Genomic DNA, 17,484 nt, shown 5'->3' on the forward strand with positions numbered 1-17,484 from the left:
AAATTATTCCTTATTGAGTTTTTCAAAACAATTGAAAGTAAACCTTCAACACTGTCATCCTTTCCTGTAGTTACATATGATTTCTGCATTGATGTATTCATTGCAGAGACTCCATTGATTTATTTCTATATTCTTTGATTTGGCTCTAAAACATTTTCTGAGAAAGTGTGAAAAGAATGGCTAGACCACCAATGCACTATTAACAAATACATAGTCATCAGTCAAGCTAGTGGTTTGAATGCATTTAAAGGAGTGTTTTTTATCATTTCAGTAGACAAGAGAAGCAGCTCCGTAACTAGTTTCTGTGTACATATATGTACATAAAAAAACTACCACAGCTTGATTGCACACCTTTGAAGAAGGCCCTTTTGCCTTTATTATGGCATCAAGTCTTTGTGAATTAGTCTATAAACTCTTCACACATCTAGGCTTTGGAATTTTGTACCACTCTTGCAGTTTCTTAGTCAGCTCTTTGTGGCCCAGGGCACTTAGTAGAATACAACCCCAAACATACATGCAACAATACTACAGCAAACAGATGACTTTAATCTGGTTTTAATCAGAATCTCTTCCATTGATGACGGGTGTATGCTATTTACCTGCAGACCTAATTCTGAATGTGACTGGTCAACTGTGAGGACAGTTAGAGCCCCATTATAGAAGGGTTTTATGCATGCAGGGTCTTATAGTTTATTTTTATTATTATTATTTAAAATGCTCACAATTATGAAATGTTTCCTTTTTTTCTCTGGATTTTTGTTTGTTTTGTATGCTCTGTTGGGAATTTTGATATTTTTTTCATCCACTTTGCCACCTTAAATTGCTTCGGACTGATAACTTTTATCCCATGATGAAAATCTTTGGGAGTGGTCTTTTCCCCCCCGAATACTACTGCCTCTTATGGCCCACTAAATGGCTTTTAATAGAATAATATGCTATGGAAACTTATGACTTTTGACCACTATCATCAAACGCCAACAGAGGGAATATCTTATTTGAAAGTGCATTGTTCAGTACACTTTCAGACTTGTACTACACTGCTATTTCACCTTAAAGCTCTTCTGGTTGCTCTTCGGTAGGTGATAAATATTCAGTAATCTTGTAATAATCTTAGACTTGCGGCAGATGTTTTTTATATTCGTCTTTGCTGTTCATATTGATTATAAAATGTTTCTTTTAACCATCTGTCTTTAATCATTCTTTGTGGGTACTCAAATGTATTTTCTTCAAGAAGAGCCAATAATGATCTCATTTGCAAAGCAGCATAAGAGAAGAGTCTTCTCGTGCCATTTAATCTTTGAAAAAAATGATATAATGATATAAGAATGATATAAGCTCATGAGAGTCATGCTGGTAAGTCTACTCACTTATATGTCAAACAAAAATAAAAGTTTTTCAGTTAAAATTCTGCACAGAACAGGTACATTAAATGTGGTACTTTTAAGTTTAAAACCAGCGGAATGCTTTGGAAATGTGTGAAAATTGTTTACTTGTCACCTGCTACATTCATGATCTAGCAGGAATAGGTTGTAGATAATAAGGCTAATTGATGTTATATCTAAATAAATTCATACAGGTATCAATTCATAATCACATAGTCTTGCTTAGCTGATCAAAAATGACTCATTTGTTTTATTCCCTATAATTTTGTGGTCGTATTATTATATGTAGGAATAAAATATAGCATGCCCAAAATCATCCTGTTTAAACTGTAGTGAACTGCTATAACCATAATAAATGGCATATGTTTTGTACCAGCTGTAGAGATACATAAAGGTTATCCAGTTCTACATGCAATTATCTATATTTGCTATTTTCTTACAGTTTGGATCACTCTGCTGTGAAGCTAAATTCCTCCACCCACCTTTTCACCATGTCTCCAGTTTTCTCATCTCCTAAATACACAACCGGCTCCACTCTACTCAGCCCTTTTCGCCTATATGACCCCTATGATCACTATGGTCTCTATAACCAATATGAGCACAGTCAGACTTTTATCTCTCAAGGTCATCCTCAGCCCTCCAGATATTCACCCTCCACATCACGCTACTTTTTTCCCAGCACATGCCCAGCCCCAGTAACCCTCTCTCACCCTAACGAGCGAGGGCGACCTGTGCCCCGGGCTAGCCTTCATGAAACGTTCCGCAGTGAGAGCTCAGGCCGTTTGCAGGTCAAAGGTCAAATCCTACATTCTAATAGGATACGACGTCGGTCCCCATCGCAAGGGTGGCCCCGCGCAGTGAACCAGTTGGACCTGGCACAGGAACTGGCAATGGTGGAGCTGTGTGGGCACGTTGAAGGTGGGAAAGGACCATTAAGGGCGGTTTCTTTTGGGGAGAATTCCAGTCGGGCATGTGGCAACTGCTCAGGACCATTCTACTGGAGTTCAGAGGTGAGATTTAGAAAATATGACCTAAACAAATTAGGCTAAATAGTTTCAATATGCTATCTCTCACACTCACACCACTTGAATTATGCTTTCTTTCAAATAAACCAGATAAACACACAAAAAAACATGATCGCTTTGTACATTTGTGCATGTACAGCATTTCTAATTTAATTCTCAACGATTGGTTTAGTCCATTTATCTACACACGGAGCACTGTGTTTCCCATGAACCATTATTACTGACGCACCACCTTCTGAACTCTGGACTATGCTGGACAGTTAACACAGAAGATGCTACAGAATGAAAAAATAGAGAAATGGGGAGAAAACAGATTCAGGCCAAAGAAAATGCCAGAAAGTTTGGGATCATTTCAAACTAAAACACAAAGAAAACACTGTACAGTGTGGTTAGGTTTTTTAAGTAATTTGAAAATTGATTTATATATTTTTATTTATATACAGCGCGTTTAAAAAAGTCCCTCCACAGTGGCCGAGTAGAACACGTTGTTGCCAAAAACACGGATTTAGTGCGTGGAAAATTTCAAGCAGCTTTTCTGGAGACATGAAAACCACATTGCGATACTTTGCGAGATTTAATAAACAAACACAGAGTCAGAATAATAATGAGTTTTATTTATCAATTAGAAGAAAAACAAATTACTTGTTCATTTTAAGAGACCTCTCTTATTTTCTCGCTCTTATTTAGTATTGATTTTTAATAAGAAAAAGTACTTTTTATCCGATTTATCTATGGAATAATCGTTATAATACTCGATTACTAAAATAATCGATAGGATTGGCCCTACTTGAATATATTTTAGAGAAGTCAATGTGCAGCTTGTATAGCAGCACAGATTTACTGTCCTCTGAAAATAACAACATACTGCCATTATTGTCTAAATAACTGGCAACAAAAGTGAGTACACCCTAAGTGATAACAACTGTACGTCGCTTAATAATGCAAAGTCCTATTCATCATGTTCATGTTTTTGTCTGCTTGACAGACCATACAAATTTGTGTATCTTGTATTAGAACAGTTAGAATTTGATGCTTTGAGTAAAATTCTCTCATACTGAACACTGGATGTTCAACATGGCACCTCATGGCAAAGACTCTGAGGATTTGAGAATTTGAAGTGTTGCTCTCCACAAAGATGTCCTAGGTTATAAGAAGATCAGTAAAACTTTCTTTCGGCTTCTCCCATTAGGGGTCGCCACAGCGGATCATCCGTATTCATGATCCGCATGTTCGATTTGGCACATGTTTTTACGCTGGATGCCCTTCCTAACGCAACCCTCCACATATATCCTGGCTTGGGACTGGCACTAAGAGTGCACTGGCTTGTGCAACCTTAATGGCTGGGGTTGGTTCCCTGACCAGGCATCATACCCGGGCCTTAGTCATACAGAGGTTGTCTGAGACTGGTTCCACTCGGAACAGGCCTCACAAGGGTCGATCACAGAAGTTGAGTCCTTGTTCTTTGCGTTAGGTACAGAAGCTGGCTTGAAAAAAGATTCATGAGTGCTGCAGCATTGCTTTAGAGTTTGCAGAATTGGAAGGTCTGCTTATCAGTGCTCAGACCATATGCTGCACACTGCAACAAGTCGGTTTGCATGGCCATCATCTAGAAAGGAAGCCTCTACTGAAGCTGGCTCACAAAAAAGCCCACAAACAGTTTTATGAAGATAACCTGTCCAAGAGCATGAACAGTGTTCTGTTATTTTATGAGGCTAAGATAAACTTGTTTGGCTCTAATGGTGTCCAGCATGTGTGGCGACGCCCTGGTGAGGAGAACCAAGAAAATTGTGTCTTGCCTACACTCAAGCATGGCGGTGGTAGCATAATGGTCTGGGGCTGCATGAGTGCTGCTGGTACTGGGGAGCCAAGTGTTTAGCACATGTAAAAAAAAAACAGTTTAACAGCTAGGTAACATTCCAACGATCCAGCTTGTCTGTGATAGCATATTTCTTAGTCTGTTTTTTAGCAGACGTTACTGGAAAACCTGGGCAACATGACTAGAGCAAAATACAAATCAACAAAGAAAATTGTTGAAGAGAACTGGATCCAGTGAGCCAGATATCTGTCTATACAGTGAAAATTTCCAGCATGACACTGATCTAAGCTGCGAACTATAAAATAAAATAAAAATGTTTTACATTTTTAGATGGCATGGCAAATCTGTGGGCTGGACAGCTTTCTTTATCTAAATTGGGACAGCATTCAGAATTTATATTGTTTTATAATTAATTCTGTGGATATCTCACAAATTTATTTAAATTGTGTAAATACTAGGGGTGTAACAGTACACATATTCGTACCAAAATCTTTTGGTACAAGGTTTTCTAAAACGATGTTGCTTTTTTTTTTTTTTACAAAAAAAGTGTGTGAATGAGAGGGAGGGCAGTGGACTGGTGCGGTTTCAGGGAGAAGAGGTGGTAAAGCTGGAGGAGTTTAGGTACCTGTGGTCAACAGTGAAAAGTAATGGAAAATGTGTTAGAGAAGTGAAGAAATGAGTGCAGGCAGGGCGGAGTGGGTGGAGAAGAGTGATAGCAGGAGTGATTTGTGATAGAAGAGTATCTGCAAGAGTGAAAGGGAAAGTTTATGGGACTGTGGTGAGACCTGAGATGTTGTTCAGTTTAGAGACAGTGGCATTGAGTAAAAGACAGGAGGTGGAGCTAAAGATGTTAATATTTTCATTCGGAGTAACGAGGATAGACAGAGTTAGAAATAAATTTATTAGAGGGACAGTGCATGTCGGATGTTTTGGAGGCAAAATAAGGAAGGAGCGATTGAGATGGTTTGGACATGTGCAGAGGAGGGACATAGGGTATATCGGTAGGAGAATGCTGAGGATGGAGCCGCCAAGAAGGAGGGAAAGAGGAGGCCAAGGAGAAGGTTTATGGATGTGGTGAGGGGAACACATGCAGGTAATTGTTTTGAAAGAGGTAGATGTAGAGGACAGAGTAGTATGGAGACGGATGATCCGCTGTGGCGACCCCAAATGGGAGCAGCTGAAAGAAAAATAAGATTATAAATGCTTGCAAACATACACAACAATGCCAGGGGTATAAAAAGAAACTAGCGTGAGTGCAGTGTCACTATGGCTACTCATCAGCTAATGCTAGCACTATGGATTCTTTAGCGTTTTATGTCTCTTAAAAGGAATCTGTATTACCCAAATGGGCTATAACAAATGTATTAAATCCATTACATTTGTGCTAATTTAATTGATTACTCTATTTAATCAATACAACAAAAATGTGTATGCATTAATATGATTTATTCTTTTTTGTTTTTTATAGAATATTATAAATTTTTTATATATATTATTTAACCAAGCTAGTATTACAATTGTTATAGAACTGTTCAAATGTTGATCACAAAAGTTAATAATAATAAAAAACTGCGTTAATAAAAATGACAACCAATTTTATGTTTTGCATTTCTACCCCCAAACTGTACCGAAATGGAACCAAACTGTGACTTGAAAACCGAAGTGCGTACCGAAATGTGAATTTTGTGTGATGTTACACCTCTAGTAAATACTTTAAACGTAATATTTCTTATGGAATTCCACATTTATATGCGTAATAATGTAATAATTATTGGCACCTTTACAATTTGATATGTATCTTCCTGCTGTGTATTACAGTGTAGACACTTGTAGATAGATTGTAATGGAACACTTCAGGCAGCTTTATAGAATGGTTAGAATGGTTTATTTAAAAAATAAATCCTAAGCATTAAGCAAGATTATAGTCATGAAACTAAATAAAAAGACATGGGTTAGAAGATATACAAACAGATGAAGGCAAGGCACTTGAGCCAAAAACCAAAATACCATAAACCAATCTGACACACAGGATGTAGGGTTTCGTAATGTCAGAAAAGAATACACTGATCAGATGGTTTGTGTGGGAATTTTCACAGTTTTCATGATTCCTGGTGAGATTTCATGGTGTGTTTGATCAGTATGAGATCATGAAGAATTTTACAGAAGAATTGGGTTTTGTAGGCCATGGGAGACATATCTCTAGAATGCAAAGCAGGTTGGCAGTCGTGGTTTGCAATGGCTCTCTTCGTATGCTGAAATGCATTTTAGGGATTGTAATGTGACAGAGATTTCAGTGTTGATGTGACATACTGTACATTCTCAGATTTGTGCATGTGAACTGTCCAAATCAGATCAGATAAAATATTTAAATAAACGTATCTGAATACATTTAAATATGGTTCAAAATGCTTATTTTGTTTCAGAAAGTAAAACAGATTTAGTTTTAGATTTGGCCCACCACTATATTTACTGGGTATTTTTTCAACAGCTGTGAAAGCCTTCATTTAACTATACCTCTCAAAGTTTGATTCTCTGTCATGCTGTTTCAAAGACAAAGACACTGTAAGAACAAATCACTCACTTTGTACAACCCAAAGTAATTAAAAATATAATTTACTTTTATTTTTATATCCTGTAAATTAGCATAACATGGCACTTCAGATCTAGTTTTCCCTTTATATTAAAGCCTCTTGTGTGAGAGCTTTAAGTTTATTTGGCTTGAAGACAACTAAAAGAAATTAGAAGCAAGTTAGGACTTGCAAATCGAAGTTCCACATATGCAGGTCACACTTTCGTACAAGCACACTTAATTTCCAAACCCTAATTAACACCCAGTGCCCTGCCTTCAACCTTCAATAATAAATCTTACGCTCATACTCTACATGCACAAACATGCGTATGCAAACTCAGACATAAAAACTAGTGTTTTTTATGTCATGATGTTTGTGTAAAACGTATAATTGCACTGGCACACCTGGGTACATTTTATTAGGGTTAATATGTTGGGAAAAACCTTTGCACAATTCGGTTTGGCACAGTACAGTAAAACTTGTAATGGCACAATCTGATCACTAGAGGTCGCTCATTCTAATGAAAAGTGCAATTCTGTCGACATTTCTCAAGATCAGGACTGCAATAATGAGTATCAAATTCCACACATATGCAAAAATGAAAAGCAACATTTGTTTCCTACCTTTAAAAAAAAATTTTTTTTACATTTTGAAAGCAGACTTAAGCATTTAACGTCTATTAGTCAACTGGAACTCTATTTAAACTCGGTTTAGAATAAAACTAGAAACTAGACTAGGTTATAGCATAAGTTAATTAATGCACAGCATTACAGTCATTACTTTTTATATTAATTAATTAATATTAATTAATATTAATTAATAATTAATATATTTTTAGCTTTTGTGCTTTAGCATTGCCACCTCACAGCTCAATGGGCTCTAATGTGATCCTAAGCATTGGTTGTTTTGTATGTGTAGGATGTCTTTACATGTTTTCATCACATCTTTGCAAGTTTTCTCCACTTTCTTTTGTTTTACTGTCCAAAAATTTCCCAATAAGCACAGTAGCTCTGAACCTTCCGTAGACTAGAACAAGTGTGTGAATGTGTGTACGTGGTGTTCTGTGATAAATCCTCCCATCCATCTTGCTTTTGGAAACTAAAAAATGTTACTGAATAGGAAAAATATATACTGTATAGTAATGCAAGTGCAATAGGATTTTCATACAATTATTAGCTAATCACTTAAGAGTTTTGAAGACAAATATAGCTACATTGTAAAGTCTTACATTTTGCACAGTGAATGTAAACAGTATGTAGGCCCTTACTGTCATTCTATTCTTTTAATTAAGAAAAAATAAGAAAACCTTGAATTAGAAAATATAAAACAGTCCTTTGGAAATGTTTGTGGTAGTGTTTCTAAGTGAAACACTTAGAAACACTACTCTTTTAATCAAGTCCAAAGTAGTGACTGTTCCCCTGTAATCATTCAAACTTGGCAGAAACACAATGTCCCTTACTTACACAAAATGTAAAGCTTCAGTAGTTTTCAGTATTGTTACAATATGTTCAGTGGCTACTTAAAAAAAAAAGGCTACTCTGGAAAAGAACAAACTCCCAGCACTTGAAAACATTTTACAATAAAAGAGCACATTTTGTGTTGATGCACATCACAGCCCAGGTTTCACTAGAGGGCAGTGTTTGTTTAATGCCTCAGACAAAAAAAAACAAAACATCTGTTACAACACACTGCTGTAGGAGCCTAATGATTCTACCTGAACAGATAAGAAGTATACATATAATACATGTAAATAGATTTTAGATTATATATACTTGTGTATATTTATAATTATTGTAAGTAAACAAAACAAAAGATTATTTAATTAGCCGAACAAATTCAAAACTATTTTATGCAAACAGTTTCAACTGGGCAAAGATAATGTCTTACAGGCTTTTAAAGAATGTAGAGAGAATTGTACAGTGTCAGACTTCAATTTCAACCTGGATTAGTGGCAGGAGAGTCAACCTCACAGGAGTCAACATCACAGGCTCTGACTGAATATCTCAAAACCCAGATTTTGATATTGATTTCTTTTCTGAAATTCCTGAAAATGGCAAAGGAGGATTTAATCTATGGTATTCAGTATCATGTACTATCCATTATTGTAGCCTTATCAGATATTTCTTTACACATTAGCCACATTAGTTAATGATTTAATCAGTTATCGCTACCTAATGCTTTTAAAGTGCTTAATGATGATGTTGAGCAACACTTCTACACTTCATCACCAGTCTGTGAAGGTATTAGAACCTTTCACATGGATGCATCTTAATTGCTTGTTGAATAAGAGAATAATATAATATGTATTAAATTACACAGTTTGTTATATTACGAGTGATATTGTATGACACTGATGCAAACTTTTTCTACTATTTTATTTGAGTATGGATTTAAATTCACTCTTGAAATTTACAGACAAATCCACTGTGGATTTAGTCTGCAGTAAAAGTGCCTTGTTTCCAGAATCTGGGATTGTGGAGATTATGTGTTCTGCAGTAATGTGGAAATAAATCTCTAATCAGACCACTGGCCAGACCACTGTTTAAACAGGATGGGAAATTTGACCCATGGATTATAAGGGATGTTATGTAAAAGGCATCCTACTTTTTTAGTTGTATACAAATTTCTGAAGCATTGAAAAGCTTTCAAGAGCATTTAAATGTGTTAAATTTGAAATATTACTGTGTTTAGCAGTTCGGGTAGGACATTGCTAGCACATTCAGATTCTTTTAACAGAAGAATAGTGAAAATAAAGATGAGTAGTAACCCTCAGATTTACTGGTTAACTGCTAAAAAAACAAGAGCTTCTTTTCTCACTCACTCTCATATTAATGATTGAATGTAGAAGCAGTGATGATAAAGCAAAGACTGGACTCAAAGTTCCAGACTGTACAGATAAGAAGTTGTAAGAGCTGGACAGACTAAAGCACTAAAGCGCTGCTGCATCACTGTAAGCAGTAAGAGAAAAGGCATTGTGGACCCAAAGTAAAAATAGATCAATATGTCAAGATGACTGAGTGATTTTTATAGCAAAATAAACATTAATCATCTGTAAATTACTTATCAATAAAGAACTGCGCTACTTACATATAAATGTACTGTGGTTATCACAAATTCTGGAACTGGCCATACTGATACTAGAAGTCAGTATCAGTACAGCCAGTTCATACATTTATAACATTTTTAAGATATGGTCTTCTTGGACTCCAGTCAAAAACAACACAGGCAAGAAAAAGACAGCTTGATTCTGGTGGTCTTTGTAAAGACGTCTAAAATCTCTTATATAACTGTAATCTTTTACAGCACATTTTCTTTTACTGAGACATCTCTGCTAAATGATTGTTAGTCCTTTGGACATTTAATATTTACTCTTCAGCTCAGTAAGTTACATCACATTTGATTCTTCGTCATTCTTTGTGCCCACTCTTTTGTCGACTGCATGTTACAACAGAGCATAATGTCAAGACATTTACAGTTTACTTTGAGTCTTTCTCACTGAATAATATCATCAGTGAACACATCGTGAACTGTTGTGTTGTACACTTGTTTACAAAGGATCCACTCTGCAGACTGCAGTGTCCAATTTGTGTATCTCATTTTTTTTTTTTTTTTTTTTGTGTGTGTGTGTGTGTGTGTGTGTGTGTGTGTTATGAAATATGCAGTATTATATAACTTTCAGAAACTAGATTCTTACTACTATTCAATGGGATTTCTATTGTTGGCAGGCAGGTTACCACAAGTCATACTTAGTATACAGTAATTTTATGACACCAGAATAAACCAGAAATTATGAAAACCCTAGTGCAGGTTGAAATAAATAGTGTGAATTATATATGTGAATATAGCAAATATTGGCCTTCATATAATGGCATCTGCAGCACTGCATTTATTGAGCTTTCTTTAACATCCATCCTATCAAAAGTGTATGACATAACATGTCATGCAGTGTGCTTTCGTAATTCTCCACGTTTTCCTTATGCAATCTAAGGACATTTTTAATGTGAGCAATTGACTGCATTTGTGTGTTGCTGTTTGTTTCGTTGCCCACTGTGGTTACTACAGTAACTAACTAATGCCAGAATGTTTAGTTCTATGTATAATAAACTCTTAAATAACATCACTGCTGACTGTCTATTTAATATTGAAATTCCGGCAAGTGATTTAGAGCATGATCTTTGTTTTATGTTTTAGTATTACAGAGACAGTTCAGAATAGAATTTTTGGAAATAACTTGTCATAATGTAAGTCTTAGTGGAGGAGTCTGTTAACTGTCTGCCAAACAAGCACCCATAGAGGGTGAGGGCAAAATACAGATTTTTTTATGTACTACTAAATTGGATGGAATCTAGTTTAAAAAATAGCTTCAAATGGATCAGACAGTGATATACATGATTCAAGACTAAGAGATACATAGTTTAACATACAGTTATATGCTTATCACACAGAGAAAAGGAATAAAGTCTATGAAGAGCTAATAAATAAATACATTAATTAATAAATAAACAACCAAGTAAATCATAGTATAAATAATTTAAATATTTTCTATAGCTTGGTTGGGCTTTAATTTTCATTAGTTTTTTTATGGTCAATATTTAGTACGTTTTTGCAGTTCCATATGCTATGAATTAATATATTCTTTCTAAGTACACTTAGGGCAAATGAGTCATTTGTCATCCGGAAGGCCAAAGAAGTACAAAGAAATCCTGTATGTTTTGCTTATTAATGCTTTTTTGGAAAGTGTACCAATAGCACATATTTTAGAACACTTTTAGAGCATATTTTAGAACACTTTTAGAGCACATATTTTTGAACACTTTGAACACTAAGATTCTACAAAATAAGTCGGACTCACGACATGTATAGTTTCCACAACAATGTTTACAACACAAGCCTCAACTAGAACTCATAAGGGTGGAGACCCTGATAAAAAGACAACTCTGAAGAGCTGGTTCACCTGAAGGTTGACATGTTAGGTTGCTAACAATGTAAAATTTTATTATTACTGTTTGTAGATGTGCCATGGAGATAAAGAATCTTAGGAAAAAGTTGAAGGATTGTAGGTGCTGTTCCGCATTCCTTATAAATGAGCTGAACTCATGAGTCAGTACTGAAAATTGAATGTAATAAGGGTTTGTTTTGTTTGTGTATAGGTATGTCAGTATGCTTATTAACACAATTTACATACACACACACACACACCAATATTTAACGGCAGACAAAGCAATGGAATAAAGTGGAACCTATCCTTTGAATTGCGCCAGGTGCTAATTCTTAAAAAAACACCCTCTGTCGTCTACATTCCTAAGTTACTTTGTCACTCCAGAAATTATTCTCTGGCAAAGTCTCCATTGCTAATAGTGCTATTGGTGTGTGTGCTCATTACAAATAATCTTCAAGTGTTTTATGACAAATGAAGATGTCACTGTGTATTATATAGTCGAGGGTTCAGCTATGATGCACCCTGCCCTGTCATAACCAATCTATTCAATTAGACATTATTTTGTAGTGACTTTAGTAGTGACTTAGTTTGATGAGCTTTAGACCTCACAGGTTATCTGAAGACATTTATCTATGAAGAAGAATTATTATTACAATGCAGTGAAATCCTTATTTATGTATTAAACTATGTTTTAAAGGTCTGAAGGTCTAATGCTTTAAGATGAAATTGTCCTATCTCAGCATTTCTCTGGTTCAATCTAATCATGCCAGCAGACTTTATTATAGGCATAAACTTTACAGACATACAGCTGATTGGAGGAAGGCAGGCTCATAAAACTTGCAGTGTCTTATTGGAGGGGCACTAAATTCTTAAAGTTTAAGTTGGTGGGTATTTAGAGCTTAGATAATACCTTAAATAAGGATTATTTTAAGATAATTCGGTTTTAGCAAAATTGTGGATTATTGAATAAAGGAAATGAATGATTGAATGTGATAAGTGATAAATGGACATTTACTTTAAAGTATTTGAGAACTTTTGTCATTGCTGAATCATTATCAGTATTTTAAATATATCGAGATCTTAAAAGCCAACAGAATTTTTTTTGTTGCCAATGAATTAATCAGGATTTATCACCTTACTAAGGTTAAGAACAAACACCTGAGTGACTTCCCTGGGGAAAAAAAAATAATGGATCCACCTGATGTAAAACTGGATGTCTAAGTCAGGATAGCCATCTGAAGAGAGAATGATAGTTGGTTGTCTGGAACTACACCAGTTTAGGTAGTTCTCTAGAATGTTCTCCAGAGAGATCACATCTCCATGGATTAATAGCACTAACAACAAGCCCTAATTACATTTTGTACGTTTCTCATTCTTCTGAGATACATTTTTGGTTATGTTACTGGCAGCACAAAACGCTGCTTCTGAATAGATATAAATTCTAGTGTAACTTCTATCAAGTAAAGTTTCAGTATCATTTTGTCCAGTTAAGTTCCAGGGTCAAATAAAACAAACCTGCATGTCTTGGGTTTGTGTCAGAAACTTTTTTTTTTTTAACTGTTACATAAGCATGCTTCGAAGCCAGTAGTTTCCAACTCTCAAACGCTATGCTCTGTATGCTGCTGCTTCTGGCACTACCACATGTGTTGCGTTAGTAGAGGTAGAGCTCATAATGAATATGAAACTGAATTATTGTGACAGACATTATAACTAGCAAATTACTTTAGTTTTATGTAATTTGTATCACAGTATCTGAGATGTTGTTCTGTCTCATATCTAATATGCACACATAAAAATACAATAATATTTTGGACATTCGGTTGTAAATAAGGCAAGAAATATTAAAGTTTATTAAGATGTTTTTTTCCCCCAAAACTGCAAATCCAGTGTATTTTTCATGCAGATTACTGCTTGCACTATTAATGATAATAACCCTATAATGATAATACAGCCCCAATATATTACATTTTCAGCCTTACCTAATCTCAAAAAGCATGTGCACTATTGATACTGGCATTCACGACTTCAGTAGCATCAACACAACTCATCTAGAGGCCTTTTCTTGAACGGTTTACACTACAGGCTTCATTCTCTCTCACTTCATCCATTCACTGGTCCATTAGACAAGCTGTGAGAGGAAAAAGCCATAAGTCAGTGGGTTTACACTCTGCTACGTCACTGTCAGAGATTGCTCTGAGATTTGAGGAAGGCAGCTTCTACAAATAATGTGAAGCTTGTCTTGTGATTTCTTTTAACACATGCTTGTTTTATGCTATAAGTATTACCCATAGCAAGTTGTCAAGGCTCTGATTGGCTTAGATTGAATAAGCTGACATGGTGGTCAGGCGAAGAACAGGTCCCATGACGAAGAGTTTGTGGTATTCACCTTGTTCTACATTCCTACCATACCATTCCTACAGTACATCTACCAATGTCAAAAAGCCAGTTTACAGGTGCCTGTGTGTACTGTGGAGCAGGACTGCACAGGCAGATAGCACGTGTACCATGCATGATGCTGGGCGGGTAATAATCTTATCATTGTCTCAATTTCAATCTTATCTTCAACTTGTCAGGTCTTTAAGAACATGAACAGGTCTAACTCAAGGTCACCGAATATTGCATTTGGACATAACCAAGCTTCTATACTATATAATATATTATAGGGACTCTTTAAAATCTAAGGTTTTGTAATTTCAGAAAATGGATATTGTTTTTTTAGAAGCAGCAGTATTTCCTGATGCCATAATAATGATGTTTCCATTACAGACTATGTTTGCAGTACTTCAGTAATTATGATGCTAAAATGACTTTTCCCAATTTTAGATGGCCTGCCCTTGGTTGCTAGAAATACATCTCAGGCATTGTTACAACTCATTAGCTTCTAATTTAAGCAGAAATGAAAAACTCAATGCTTTCTGCCTTATTGTATACCATATAATCTTATAGATACTGTATTTTTTTCCTCATAAGTAAAAATCACTTTACATATTACATTTAAGGATCTTTAAGAATGTTAAGAATATTTTAATAGTTGGAAGCAAATGCTTTGTAGTCAAGACTTCCTGAAGGTTCAAACTTATGGACACCAAATTACTGCCTTTTGTGGGTTTGTCTGCTTACAGTTTTTGGCTTTAGAATATGAAAAGCAGAGTTGAAAAGCCCTGGTCTTCATATGACACATAAGTTAAAAACAATCCTCAGCATTTGAGCAGATATTTCCTTGAACTTCATTAGTCACACCTTAAGGGAGCACACAAATAATGTGACTGTATTTCACTGACTTTTATATCTGCACAGCATGAATGACTGTAGTCATCAAAGTGGTCTTTAAGGCTGCATTTACATGCTTAATATTTCCTGGAATATGATAGTATTCCATTAAAGACACATGCAATATGTGAGTACAACTGCATTCATTTATTAAGAATTCAAGGTTTTCAATGTGCATTTAGAACATTTTGTTTTCAGTTGCTATGCAAGATTAATATATTACTGAATATTAGCATCCAAAAATAATACCCCTGTAAATGTATCAGTAGGTCTCTGACAACTAGATAAGCAAAACGTGTTCTTTTTACTCTGTTCTTTTCTCAATTTGACTACATATTTCATCATATCGGAACATCTGTCCTGCTAAATTGTTGTTTGAAGCCTAGTTTTCTTAAATACAATTAGATGAGCTAATTGTATGGTGCTGGCTGCCTTTTAATCACTTCCTCAGAAGTGTATAACACATTGCCATTTGCATCTGGTAACCTTTGCATTTTTCCAATTTCTCATAATTCTATGTACTATTAAGTTAAATGCCAGAACAATACCATATATGGCATGCAGAAGTAAAGGTGTCACAATTAATGAATGATTAGATCCCACATAAATAACCCAAAGGATGTGTTCTCTTGTTTTGTTACCCCTGTGTTTGGTGATCTAAGTCGTTCAGGATGTTGTCGTGAACATAGTGTCTGTTTAGACAATAAAGTAGTGGTTTTCAGATAAGGGCGGAAAAGCTGGAAATTATTGCATTAGGACATGATGTAATCAATAACACATTACCATTTTTCATCAAATATGAAAAGCATAACTATTTCATTTACATTGTTTAGACACTTTTTTGTCTAAGCACACTCTACCAGATTAAGCTCAGTGTTTAAGACCCCAACTGTAGAACCCAACAATGGATTTTATTTCAAACCAAACACTATGTATTTAAAGTGACAAGCATTCCCAGCACAACAATGTACCAAGACACCACTGTTTTTGACTCCCCCTGATTTAGTATGTGTTTATGTTTTAATAAGTCTGACGTCAAAAGGACAGTCTGATTCATGATCTGTCTATCTCTCTCCCACTGTTTTTCTAACACTCTGTTTCTATAATCTATATATCAGCTATAACTTAAAACCTTAGAACAAACACAAGTCCTTAGTGGCATATATCCTTATTTTATATTTTTTATTTCTTTAAATAAGAAATGCAAATGGTTACGTTTGCATTCACAATAAAATTTGGTTTCCTCATTCCTGTTCCTAACATCATCTGCTATCACATCAACCCAAATTCTTTTTACATCATGCTTCAAACACTACACATTTTCTACCTATATGTTCTTCCTGGACTTTCAGTATCCTCATGGTCTGTGTTTCCTGTTCTTTTTGTATTGGGCCTTTTTCACACTTCTCTGTAAATGAATGCAAAAGCAAGAATAGAAAAGTATTTTTGTAAGATAGGGAACAGGGGCAATAAATGCAGCTGGCAATCACTGCAGCATCCAAATGCACAAATAATTTGTGTTTGTACCTGAGCTTTGATTATTTTCCTCATAGAACTGGCTATGTGGTATTTGCTTTGTGAAAAAAAGGTTGGGACACCGTGTACAATGTTCAAGTTCAAGTTTATATCTAGAAAATTATGTGTTTTTATCTCAGATGAGCAAGAAAAAACTCCCTAGATGGTATCAGAAAGAAACCCTGAGAGGAACCAGATTCAAAATGGGAAACCATTATAATTTGGGTGATATCAAGAGTGGAATATACATTTTAAAAACAATTTATAACACCGGACAGTGAGAACTACCATAAATGTGTGATTATGAATAATGTCCTTTCTACAGTCTTATACAGTCAGTTGACATTTTGGAACCAGGACCTAGTGAGCAACTCATATAATAGCTTAACATCTAAGATTATAATAGATCCAACACCAACTCCTTCATGCCAGAGCCTTTAAACGTTCAAAGAAGTCTAATGTCCAAACTCTACATGAAGTGGGATCCAAATGGCATCTACTCTTTGAATGTCTGTAATCTTCATGAGGTGGGACACAACTGGAGTTGGTGCAATCTCGGGATGCCTTGGGATGGTTAATGGAAGAGAAGCAGTGGAGAGAAATTAGCGTAACTGCTGTTTTTATATATTATATGTGTTATGTGTAGCGGTTGCTAAAAAGATACGTCTTTAATCTGTGCTTAAACTGGAAGAGTGTGTCCGAGCTCCGAACACTGTCATCAAAGCTATTCCAAAGTTTAAGAGCTAAATTTGAGGGAAGCACCTTAAGTGGACTTTGCTATTCTAGGAACTACTAGAAGTCCAGTTTTGATAGCTCAAAGAGCGTGATGAATTGTAGCATGTTAGAAGACTGGATAGATACATGGGAGCCAAACCATTTAGGGCCTTGTTGGTAAGTAGCAATAGCTTGTAGTCGATTCGAAACTTAACAGGTAGCCAGTGTAGGGATGATAAGATTGGGGTTATAT

At 35.4% G+C, this 17,484-nt stretch overlaps 1 protein-coding gene across 1 annotated transcript in view; it reads left to right on the forward strand.

Annotated features, from left to right (window-relative positions):
- Window positions 1-17,484, forward strand: part of usp2b (ubiquitin specific peptidase 2b) — a 47,265-nt gene that overhangs the window by 435 nt on the left and 29,346 nt on the right. The window contains exon 2 of the mRNA XM_083531913.1: window positions 1,825-2,392. Within this exon, the coding sequence (XP_083388039.1) occupies window positions 1,874-2,392 (519 nt within the window). The 5' untranslated portion in view covers window positions 1,825-1,873. The remainder of the gene's footprint in view (window positions 1-1,824; window positions 2,393-17,484) is intronic.

Source organism: Silurus aristotelis (genome assembly GCF_946808225.1).
Source record: "Silurus aristotelis genome assembly, chromosome: 26".
Taxonomy (NCBI): Eukaryota; Metazoa; Chordata; class Actinopteri; order Siluriformes; family Siluridae; genus Silurus; species Silurus aristotelis.